General features: G+C 42.1%; 1 protein-coding gene across 4 annotated transcripts in view; it reads right to left on the bottom strand.

Annotated features, from left to right (window-relative positions):
- Window positions 1–12,989, bottom strand: part of MSH2 (mutS homolog 2) — an 88,375-nt gene that overhangs the window by 24,663 nt on the left and 50,723 nt on the right. For all 4 annotated transcript variants that reach the window (XM_053243687.1, XM_053243696.1, XM_053243677.1 and 1 more), the window contains 2 exons: window positions 9,363–9,472; window positions 1,561–1,684 (listed from right to left, as the gene is read on the bottom strand). In XM_053243687.1, coding sequence (XP_053099662.1) covers window positions 1,561–1,684; window positions 9,363–9,472 — 234 coding nt within the window. The remainder of the gene's footprint in view (window positions 1–1,560; window positions 1,685–9,362; window positions 9,473–12,989) is intronic.

Here is a 12,989-nt window from a genome sequence, read left to right as displayed (position 1 = left end):
GCATAGCAACTCTTCAAGCATCTTCCCCTGCCCTCCTTTTCCCACCTCAATATTGAACAAGCTTTCTATGGGCTTGAGAGACTGCCAGCTTGTGTGTTCTCCAGGGACTATTTATTTTCCACTGGGAGCAGAAGTGAATTTTGCCATTTGAACTGATCCCCTTGCAGGCTCCATAATAAAAAAAACAGATCCATCTGGCAGTAAAGCCTTTACAGTTGTGGAATATTTCTACGCTCCGGCACAGTTTAAGCATTACCCAAATCCCAAAGAGAGCTACAACATAGGGACACGTTCCAGAGAGGTAGCCAGGCATTTTAGATGCTTTAAGACTCTCTGGTGCCTTTGCTGCAGTGGACTAACAATAATTGAGACATACACTTTTGTGGACTCCTGCTTTGTCAGATGCATAAAGTATTCTTCTCAGTTGGGAGGCAGGCAGGCACACGTGTGAATATAAATATTATATTTATATTCGCAATTGTAAAAAAAACTGAGCACAGCAGATCGAAATACCATGAAAACTCAAAAGGAACAATCTGTGAAAGTTCTGCACAAAGCTAGAATACATACTAGACAAGCACTGCAATCATTCACAGGAATATAGGAAGCTGCTTTATACTGAGTCAGACCATTAGTCCATCTAACTCACTATTGTCTACTGGCAGCAGCTCTCCAAGGTTTCAGGCAGGAGTCTTTCCTAGCCCTACGGGGAGATGCTGGCTAAAACACCATCTTCCTAAATCTGTTATACTAATCTAATATCAAGCGAGAGAGAAGTCTCTAGTTTAGCTTAAGCCAAAGATGAACAGAATGTAAGCTTGGTAAACTACAATTGAAGGTGTCACAAAATTCTTGGTAGTTTTTACAATATATAAACAAGGAACATCTCTCCTTTTATAACTTTTGGAAATATTTACATCTTGATTAAAGCTTGGTGGAACTGCTAAGAGCCAAATGTGGCCCATGAGCCAACCACTGGCCATCCCTAGTCAAGGATGGGAGAAGGAGAGAGGCACTAAAATATCATGTTGTGGGCAGCCTTAGAGTAACACAACAGTTTCCAAAACTTCTGTTTCTCGGGGAATCTGTTCCTCATCACCCAAGGAACTCTTGTACACCACAAAGAATTTCTGAGAATGTTCTGCAGTACAGCGAGTACAGGCAAGGCGCTGGCCAGGTCTGCTGAGCATCATCTGAAGTGTGAGCAGACTCTAGAGTGGGGTGGGCAAACTTGGCCCTCCAGCTGTTGTTGAACTACCACTCTCATCATTGCTGAATTACCTCTCCCCCAATTGATTGTGGCTGGCAATGATGGGAGTTGTAATTCAACAACAGCTGGGGGGTCAAGTTTGCCCACCCCTGCCCTAGAATATAACCAGGCCTACCCTGCAACTACACATCAAGGGCAAAGTTGTCTTTCAGTGAAGCCCATCCACCATTCCTGAGGAACATCTGACGAGCTTCTGATGATCAGTTCTTTAAAGAAATAATAATCTGATTCTTACACATCAATTAGAAGCAACTTGGGGGGGGGGGGGAGAGAGTTTTATCCCAACATACTTAGCTCCTTGGCTGCAATCTTTAACACGGCTTGCATTTTTTCCTCTAGTTTATCCATCTTCTCCCTCAGCTCAGTCAGGTTTGGGTCAAAGGAAGGTTTCACAAGATATTCATGGATTTCCACCTAAGATATAAGAGAGAGAATTCCCATGAAGTGTCTAAGATTCTGCAGTCATCTTTATCAACTATCATCATCAATTTTACTTATATAGGCACCCAGAAACAAATGTTCTCTGGGCAGCTCTACAGAGCATTCAAAATAAGTTCCACTCAGTTTGATGTTATCAACTTCTTCAACCACTTAAGTTCAGCAATAATGTTCTCTCCATTGCAGTGGACAGAATCAAGATTGGGATCTACAGGTATATCATATCACTGGATGATTTGCAGTAGACGAGAAAAGGCTTCAGATTATTATTTTTTAGAAACCCAATAGCAACAAAAGGTATCTCCTTTACTAAAATAGGCTGTTAGAATCCAGTAGTAGCTCACATATAGATTAGTACGTGTACATGTAATTAAAAAAACAAACCACATTGATATGTTTAAATTGTTGGTTGTTTTAATTTTACACAAACTGCCTAGAGATTTGTATTGTGGTGGACTAAATAACTGTGCAAGCTATTTCAGTGTATGGATCACAGGGTGCAGTGGTAACTGATTCCACCTTGAGCCTCCATTATGCATCTAGCTCTGGATAGTGGAACTCAAGGATCTAGTAAAAAATAAAGTGGACCCTGCAAGCACACATAGGAAACTGCCATATACTGAGTTCCAGACCATTGGTCCATCGAGCTCAGTATTGTCTACACAGATTGGCAGTGCCTTCTCCAAGGTTGCAGGAAGGAGTCCCACTCAGCCCTATCTTGGAGATGCCAGGGAGGGAACTTGGAACCTTCTGCTGTTCCCAGAGTGGTTCCATCCTCTAAGGGGAATATCTTACAGTGCTCACATGTAGTCTCCCCTTCAAATGTAACCAGGGCAGACCCTGCTTAGCTAAGGGGACAAGTCATGCTTGCTACCACAAGACCAGCTCTCCTCTCTAATCTGTCCAAATTTGTTATATATGTAGGAATCTGTCTTACATCAGGGAACATTAATCCCTACCCTCCCACCCCTCCACACCTATAGTCTGAAGTTCTACAGTCTAAGAAATACCTCTCAGACTTGTGAATATGAGTCTCAACAGCAAATGATTCAGAACACCGTAGAACGCATGGCACTTGCACTCATTGGACATTATGTCCAATGCATGAAAAGTCTGCGTACAGCATTCACACCAACAGATCTGTCTCGTTGCAGGCACAATTGTTCACATGTTACGTTGAATGCAGGGACATCAGTCCACCGCTCTGTATTCTGCATTTCAGGGGCCTGTTCCCAGATTTACTTTTAAAATAAATGCAGGTACAGTAATTCACAGCAGCAGCAGCTACACCATGTGTGTCCAGACATCAGAACACGTGTAAAACATAATGTATGAATAGGGGTTATGTCCCGTATCTAATGCCACAAGTTCCCATGTGAGTTAGTGGAACTATTGTGAGTTAGTCAAGTTGCCTTTGAGATCCCAAAAGAAGGGCTAATAGCAAGCACACGTGGAGTACCCACTGCACAGCCTACAGGAATCCAGTTGACAATAACGAACATTTATACAGCAGAACTTCATTATCCACAGATCCACGTATCTGCAGTTGGAAAAAAAGACACCCAACCTCTGCATACTCGGGGGGGAGGGGGGACCACATCGAACTTGCATATCCGTGGGTCAGAGACAGCCAGAAATGACCGTGGAGACCATTTCCAGCCACCATTTTGTTTGGAGCCACAAAATGGCTCAAAATCAATAGAATCAATGAAAAGCAGCAGTATCAAAATATCTCAAGTTAACAATATTAAGTGGCACAGCAGGGAAATGCTTGACTAACAAGCAGAAGGTTGCCAGTTTGAATCCCTGCTGGTACTATATCTGGCAGCAGCGATATAGGAAGATACCGAAGGCATCATCTCATACTGCATGGGAGGAGGCAATGGTAACCCCCTCCTGTATTCTACCAAAGAAAACCACAGGACTCTGTGGGCGCCAGGAGTCAAAATTGACTCAGCAGCACACTTTAACTTAAAAGGCCTGGAAAAGTAAAAAGGTCTTTGCTTGGTTTGTAAAGGACATTTGTGGGTTTTTGAGGAACTTGCATCAATAAAATAATTGGCAGTTCTATGAACTAAATCTTCAATAGACCAATCAATGAGGGCTGCTTTAAAAATCTGTGCGACAGCCAGGTAAAAGACACACTTGTTTAGTCTTGAGCCTGTTTTGGTTCTGTAATGGGAAATGGGGGAAAACTATTAAAGACAGTCTTTCCTTCTGACTATGGGTGAAAGTTTTCACTAAGTAAATTATAGACTCTCATGGAGACTATATTGAGTAAGGATGTGCACAAAACAGATTCTGCATCTTGTTTCGAGCTCGAAACAAATGCAGATAGCTGAAACATTTTGATGACACAGCGGTCAAATCAGTTGTTTTGACAGAACAAACCTTGAAACATTTCACATGTTTGGGTCACAGGGAGCAATGGGAAAACATGAAACACCCCGTTATTCCCCACGGGTAGCTTCCAAGGAAACCAAAATGGGTTGGGTGGTACAGCATCATGGGTGCTACCTCCCACCCTACCTACAAAAGTAATGGGCAAGCGGGCAATTGAAAATAAATTAACCTTTCCCCATAGGATCCTATGGGGGTTTGGGGGAAAGGTTAACATTTTGCTTTAAATCACTCGCTTACCCATTACTTTTGTGGGTTGTGTGGTAGGTAGCACCCATGATGCTGTACCACCCAACCCACTTTGGTATCAATCCACTGCCAGCCACAATGCCTGCGATGCAGGAGCATCTTTGGCACAAGTTCTTCTTTCACACGCAATTATGACTCCTTACATTACTTGCTAGCACTGCAACAGCTGCCACAGCAGCACCCTTAATAGCAAGCATAGCCATAAGCTCAACAAGAGCAACTTCAGCCACATTTTAACTGAGTACACCTTGCAATCAGTGCAGACCAGAGAAGTGAGTGAAGCAAAAGTTAGTCTCAGGGTCAGATATGGAGCTCATCAAAGCAATCATCAAGAAATACACCCCCCCCACACACACACACACACCTCTGCCACTGTCCATTTCTTGCCACAACACTATCTCACAAACAAAGAAAACCACAACTGAAGGTAGGTATCCAATTTCTGCCTTTGTCAATCTGAGATCCAGCAATACCATAGTTATAAGCAGCAACAGTACAGCATATTATACTGCTGTGCTAAAAGAAACTTACAAAATCAAGCCTACCTTCCTCCTCTCCTGAAGTACCCTCTTCAATAGATGCATAAGGGCTCTCTCTGCCTCCCAGTCCCTTTAAATACATTTTGAAATTCACTCCTTTTGTGTTCCCCCTCCCTGCCAATGGGGGTACAGTTGCCCATGACAACACTTGATTTCTATGATAACAAGCCAACCAAGAAGATCAAATACAACGACAACAAATATTTATCTACCGCTTTTCAACCAAGATTTCTAAAGCAGTTTACATAGATATAAATAAAATCCGATTGCAAGCCAATTAGAAACCAGTGCCAGAAAACCAATCAGCAAGGGAAAAATAGGCCTCAAAAATGGCACTCAAAATGGGGTTGTTCTGCTCCGAGCTCAAAACAGGCCCTTTTAAAAAGAGGGTGTTCTGCTTCCAGATTGAAACAGCCCATTCAAAGTTGAAACGTTTTGTCATCAAAACATTCTGCACATCCCTAATACAGAGGTTTTGCTAATATGCAAATCTAACTATAAACTGCCATCCAATATAAAGGTCTGAGGACAGTATACATAAAAATAGAGAGAAGCCACTAGGGATGTGTGAATCAATTCAGGTACAAATCTATTTGTACCCAAATCTAGCTGATTTGAGTGATTTGGAGACAGAACAAATCACTCCTGTGGTCCATTGGCTAGATTCAGGTCCAAATCAAATCATGCCAGATTCGATTTGAATCAATTTGATATTCGGATTCCTCCTATTAATTTCCCCAGATTCCCAGCTTTAATTTAAAAAAAAAAAAAAGCTAAGCTCTAGCCCTTGTAGAAGTGGAGTTATAAAGCAAAATGTGTGGTCACTATTTTCCAAGTGTCTGGATTCTGTGGTGTATAACAACTTTTCCTCAATGAATCCCTATGAGGATTCATTACACAACTTCATTTCTTCTATTCATTTTGACTGTCTTTGGACAGTGTCAACTGCCATGTGCCAAATACACCCCCCCACCCGCAAAGCAGTGAGGTACTACTCAGTTTATGTTCTAGGAATCTTTTCAAATGTTTAGACTCTTTGGTATCTATTAACCTTTCATCTTAATGAATCCCTATGAGGATTCATTACACACAAAAGAGTCTAAACACCTCAAAAATTCCTAAAATATAAACTGAGTACCCAGTGGCTTGCGAGATGGGGGGTAGTTGGTACATGGGATGCCACTAATACCCAACCCCACCTGCAAAGCAGTGGGGTCAAAATGAACAGAAGAAATGAAGGTGTGTAATGAATCCTCATAGCAATTCATTATGAGGAAAAGTTATTATACACTAAAGAATCCAAACACTTGAAAAATAGTGACCGCACATTTTGCTCCATAACTCCACTTCTATGCTAGGGCTTTAAAAATCTAGAGCTTAGCTTTAAAAAAAATAATTAAAACTGGGGATCCACATTAGGGTTAGGAAAGGGCGACTTTGAATCCCCATTATTTCCTATGGTGGAAATATATAAAATCAGTAGGTAAAGGTAAAGTGTGCCGTCGAGTCAATTTCGACTCCCGGCGCCCACAGAGCCCTGTGGTTTTTCTTTGGTTTACCATTAACAGGAGGGGTTTTTCTCTGGTTTACCATTAACAGGAGGGGTTTACCATTGCCTCCTCCCACACAGTATGATCCGTAAAAAATAAATAAATAAAATTATTAAATATCAACCAAGTGCCCCACCGCCTCAAAATCTGGATGGTAGGTGGCACCCATGCAGACCTACCCACAACCCGAATGTGGTGCCCTTAGGACCTGTACAAGTGGCCTGAATTGATCCAAATCCGAATTGAATTGAATCCGGGGTGATTCAGGGGGACAGATTCGGACACAAAACCAATTGAATAAGTCAATTCGTTCATATCCCTAGAAGACACCATACAGTCAGTAAATTCAAGCAGAATATAGGGAGCCGCCTTGCACTGACCATTGAGCTCAGTATTGTCTACACTGACTGGCAGTGACTCTCCCTGGCTTCAGGCAGGAGTCTTTCCCAGCCCTACCTGTAGATGGCAGGGTTTGAAGATGGGATGTTCTGCATGCAAAGCAGATGCTCTGAGCTACAGCCCCAACTCCTACAGTTTAACAAGACCAGCTACACATGGTTTTAATGTGCTGAATGTCTGGGCAAATAAAAGTCTTTGCGCCTAATGCCAGGAAGATATCCAAGTTGGTTTCTACGGGAAGGGTATTCCAATTATAGGGCGCCAAAACTAAGCCAGCTCTCTCACCAGTCTCCACCTGACTAACTACAGATGGCAGACACTCTGAGCAGGGCCTTCAACACAGTTCAGGCATATTTATGCAGTAGAAGACAGTACTTCGGTTTAATGTAAGTTTAATTAAAAGGCATTTGATCATTCAACAAAACGCACATGGTAGACAGCTTTAGTACTTAGGAATAGGGCATCGGAATATTCTGCATACTGTCTCTGAACCTGGAAATAGCCTATAGCCATCATGACTAGTAGCCATTGAGGGCCTGTCCTCCATGAACTTGTCCAAACCCCTTTTAAAGCCATTCAAGCTGCTGGTCACTATCACATCTGTGGCAGAGAATTCCATAAATTAATCACGTATGGTGTGAAAACCTATTTCCTTTTGTAGGTCCTAGATTACTGGGAAGTTTCACAGGATGCCCTCCGGTTCTAGTGTTGTAAAAGAGAGAGAAAGACTTATCTCTCTCCACATCATGCATAATTTTATAAGCCTCTATCGTATCTCTCCCCCGTCATCTTTTTTAAACTAAAAAGTTATGAAGATTCACCCAGTCTCCAACAATTGTTATTTCACCCTATCAAGATTTAAACTGCAAGCTCCTTAAGGGAAGGAATTTTTTCTTATGTTTCCTGGTTAAGGTACACAGGTTCTTCACAGGGATAGCACCCAGGCTCTGAATTTCCCAAGGTGTGTTCTTCCTCCCTCTCTTCTGACACAACAGCAAAAATGTTAACATTGTCTTGTTTCATCAAGCCGATGATTTGCCCATGTTGTAGTTATCGCTTCAGACTTGAAGACAGATTTTAGTCTGCTGCTGTTTTTTAATTATTGTGTTACTGTTTTTAATGATTGTGTTACTATTTGTTAATTGTTATATTGTTTTTAAACACATGCATAAACCGCCTCGGACATCTTTTTAAAGATGAAAAAACAAGGTGTGCATTTGCAAAACAAAGTGCAGTATACACAAATGACACTTCTATAAACACACACACACATATTACATAATGCAACATATCTCTGTGGCTCTACAAACCTCAGCCCATAAGCAGGAAGTTTACTCAGCACAGGCTACCAATATAATTTTGTTGCTATGACAACATGTAGCTTTACCATACTCTATTAAAAAGGAGAATGAGATATTCTTATAGGTTTCAAAGCCAAAACACAAGTCTGTAAAACCTCAATGTGCAAGGTTCTCATTCTGGGGGAAGTATACGGTTCCAGTAACCACAGCTGCCTCTCCATCAGCTTTAATTAACTTCTATGCATTTGAAAATGCCAAGAAAACCTGGCATAGCATGTTTTATGAGGCTTCATTAAAAATATCCACTTTTTAAAACTACTGAATACAAAAAACACACATTTACATGAAGTAGCAAAGCAGCTGGAAGCTTTTGGGGTGAGGGTGGGGGAGAAATAAAGTAAGGACAAATCCCAGAATAGGGTTTTCAGACTTGGGCCCACAGAGGATATTATACTACAGCTCCCATTATCCCCAGCCACGAGGGGGGAGTTGTAACATCTTCTGAGAACCCCCCAAGTTTAAGAACCTCTGTTCATAATTCATAAAACTGAATTCATAGAAGGACTTCAAGCAGAAGACATTTATCATCTCTTTATATGGATCACACATTACATTTTACATCATTTCTCCATTTAAGGAATTTCCCCTCCCCTCCATTTTAAGAAAATGGAAGAAAATGAAGGCTGCATAAACAAATTCACCATTGGGCGGGGGGGGGAGTGAGCTTATCTATTTTAAGTATGTTGCTTGTAAAGTGGATAAAAAGACACCCAAGTGCCCCCCCCCAATCATGATGTCCGTCACTGTCCGTCATTTTATCAAGTGTCCACTGCCTGGCCCCTAGATTTGAGGGCTGGCTCCCAGGTTCAAAGAAAGTGTGTCAAGGCCTGAGTTACCCAATTTCAACACCACAGGGCTGCCTAGAAAAAATAAAGATTCTATTCAGTAACTCTACCTCCAAATATCCTAGTTTAGGTGCCATGGCTCCCTGGAACCTGAGATTTGTCAAGCCTTGGTGTAACTGCTCGCTTATATTATTTAGTGCTGTATGGCTTGTAGGTTTTTGGACTCTGAATTGCCTGGAGTAAGAGGTTTAAAGGGGTTGTTTTTAATAAAAATTAGTTGTGCATACTATGAATACGGCATTATATCCTACACAGCATCTGACTGATAGAACCAGGTGGTATCCACCCGTTATTCTGCTTTTAGAGATTACCTTGTCCAAGTCTAAAGTTGTTTCAATCATCTCTTGGAACTTGGAGAAATCGCTGTGTAGCTCATTAAGAGGCGCTGTGAACACGGCTTGTAATAGCATATCATGTTTCCCTGCCAAAAATACAACACATTACACATAAGAACTGCATTGCTCAATTAAACCAATATAATGTTATAAAGCATCTTTCGGGGAAGTGGGGGAGCTCACATAGGTGCTACAGGGCCAAATCCCAGCTTGCCAGCATCCTGCACTAGCAGCGGTCCTGAGAATGAAGTGTCCTCTTCAGTGTCCACCCTGATATGCATTGGAATGGATGACTACATGGGAGCACTTTCAGCTGTAAGGTATTCCCCTCAGGGGATGGGGCGGCCGCTCAGTGGTAGAGCATCTGCTTGCAGGCAGAAGGTCCCAGGTTCAATCCCTGGCATCTCCAGGTAGAGCTGAGAGAAACTCCTGCCTGAAACCTTGGAGAGCTGCTGCCAGTCAGTGTAATACTGAGCTAGATGGAATAATGTCTGACTTAAGATATTAAGACGTTCCCTACGTTCACTCTAATTATTTCCTAATGTGAAGGTCCACCTTGGAGAAGAACAGCAAGCTACCTAGGCCATTGGAGTACGTCACTACGTCTAACTTAGGTTTTGTTAATGTCCTCAAAAGGGGAAATCACCCAATAAAGAGCTTTACACCAAATAAGACTTCTTCTGAATTCATATACCAGAGGAGAAGTGGAAGGAATATTCGGGAATCCCCCTTATTCCCAACTAACCAAAACTATGTAACAGACACAAACTGAGGGTCGTATATCAAAATAAAGTAACCTTGATATAATTTACCATCAGATTATCCAACTGTTTGCTTAAACCACTGAGGTCCTCTGGTCCTATAAAATAAATAGGAGTGCCCTCCACGCACAACTTTGGAATGCCCTTCCAACAGACTTCATCAGTTTCCCTCTTTAATTAGCTTTAAAAAGAACCTCAAAGTCTCCCTTTTAAAAAGAAGTATTTTCTTGAAAAAGAGTTTCCAGTTTTAATTAAGTTTTTAGTCCTGGCTTACTTTATCATGTCTAATTGCTATGTTATCTGCTACTGTCTTTTACTGTGCATTATCACATTCTGTTATGTTTATTGTAGTTTTATTGCTTCGTTGCTTTATTTTATATTATATATTATTGTGTTTTATCTTAGCTGCGCCGAGCAGCAGTGAGCTGGAGAGGCAGGATATAAATATTTTTAATAATAAATAAATAAATAAAATAACACACTCTGGATCTTCAGCTCTCATGTTTGAATTCCATTTTGTTAAAGACAGGCCCTTAATACAATTCAAGTGTCCTGCTCTATACTTTCAAAAGCAACCAATAATATCCAATCTTCAAAGATAACAAACACTATATAAATGAAGCAAAAACAACAAATATCTCAGGTTGCCAAATTAAAATGAGTTTTTTAAATCAGAAGTTCCTATTTAATTTTCTCAGCTTCCAGCACAATCAGAAGAGAACATTTGCAGAGGTCAGCAAAGTTCACCTCTTTTGTTAACTTAATGAGCAAAGAAGATCTTGACATTCTGCATTTGGCTACAAAATGACAATCTTAAATTGCCCAAGCTACAAAGACATGCTTATTATTTTTGCAAGAAAAAAGATGGACATTTTGTTCATAAAGTAAAGTTGTGCCGTCGAGTTGGTGTCGACTCCTGGCAACCACAGAGCCCTGTGGTTGTCTTGGGTAGAAATGCTGCTAGAGAAATGTCACTCTAAAATCATTTACAAAAAATTGGGAATGTTTAACAGCACACTTCATAAATTAGTATGGGGAAAGCAACAATTCCTATTTATTTAATAATAAAAAAGCTTAAACCCTGGGTAATAAAGCAGCCTTTCCCCACTGGTCAAGGCTAGATGGGCACAGCAATAGGATTAGGCTGGATGGGGCGGTTTATAAATGCAATAGATAGATAGATAGATAGATAGATAGATAGATAGATAGATAGATAGATAGATAGATAGATAGGCAAAGAGATGGCATTAGCATGAGTAAGAGCTATTGACTAATTACAGCAATGATTTATGAGCATCCTGGACTGGCTGAACACACTCAAGCAAACTTTCCTTGGTTCTGGAACAGGGCTGCACAAAATAGGTCCACGGGCATGTTTTGACCAGCCCATGGTGGAAGCAGGCCACTGCAACCACTCACCTCCCACAGGCGGGCAGCAGCAGTGGAGAGGAGGTGCGCTGCTGCGGGTGTGGCGCCACTCGCCTCCCAGAGCCGCTTGCCCTGGCAACCAAGACTCTCTGCTCTAGTCAAGGGTAGCTGCAGGCGCCAGGTGCCACTCAGCTCCATACACACACCCACATCAATCGGCCTCCTTCGGGGCCGGGAGCGTTCTGGCAATAAAGGCACACATGTGCCCTGATAAAGACACAGGGCACAAGTATGCCCTCATTCCCAGAATGCTCCTGGTCCCAACGGCGGTGGAGGGGCTTGGGAGGCAGGGTGAGTGGTGGGGAAGGCACGGCCTCGCCACAGCTCCTGCCGCCCGCCCCTCTCCCAAGCCCTCTGTCAGGGCCAGAAGCCACCCGCTGCAGAAGGCCCCCGGCTTCGAAGGAGACAAGAAGGGCTTGGGAGCTGGGGAGATGGCATGTGGTGCCCTCAGTAGCTGGCTACCAAAGCAGAGGGACTCAGGATCCAGGGCCAGTGAGGACAGAGAGTTGCGGGGGGATTAATTCAATTTAATTAATCTTGCCCTGCTATAGCTTTCGCAGTTTATTTTTAATTAAATGCATTTTAATTTGATTTATTATTAATTAAATATTAATTTAATAACCAATACCCTAAATTTAGGGCCTAAAAATTGACCTCAGCCCCCACACACTGAGTCATGGTGGGGTTCAGCCCACTGGGGCATTTGAGTTGAGCACCCCAATCTAGAACATGAGGGGCCATTACTATCAGGACATACTGTATGTATTCCTAACGATAGCCCAAGAACTGAATGGAACAGGCAGCAAGTTCCACTTCACAGTTCCACAGGAAAAAGGAAAGGAAATTATTCCAAGAGTCAATATATTGGTGGAAAGTGTATACCAACTGGTTATGAACAGGGGTGATTATTATTATTATTTTAATTATTTTTAAAAGAATGTTTTCCTTTCATTGCAATGCACACGAGTCTCTCCCCATTCATATAAGTAGAACAGTGAGAGTGACCCTAATTGCTGTGAACTCTGAGTTCACAGCAATTAAGGTCAAACACAGTTCTACATATGAATGGGGAGATACTCCTATGCATTGCAATGAAAGGAAAACATTCTTTTTAAAAAAAAAAAAAACAATCAATCCTACAAATTTGAGGCTGCCTAGGGGGAGTTGATGCCATACCTGCCGTACCCCCAGACCCATTTTGGGATGTCCTGGCACCCTGCAAAGGTGGGGAATGGGGCATCCTCAAATCCCCATTGTTCCCTCTGGGAGAAATGCAAAAATTTAACAAGATCTTCAGAAAATCATTAGTAATCACAGGAGTGTCTGATTGCTTTGGCGTTCGGTGGGTGGTAGGCACCCCTGGGTGCCTACCACCCACCCCAGTTTCGTGCCCCTAGGTACTCCACATAGGGAA

The sequence above is a fragment of the Hemicordylus capensis genome, chromosome 1, assembly GCF_027244095.1.
Source record: "Hemicordylus capensis ecotype Gifberg chromosome 1, rHemCap1.1.pri, whole genome shotgun sequence".
NCBI lineage: Eukaryota > Metazoa > Chordata > Lepidosauria > Squamata > Cordylidae > Hemicordylus > Hemicordylus capensis.
Note: the sequence above shows the minus strand (reverse complement) of the source record. Positions and strands in the feature narration are given on the sequence as shown.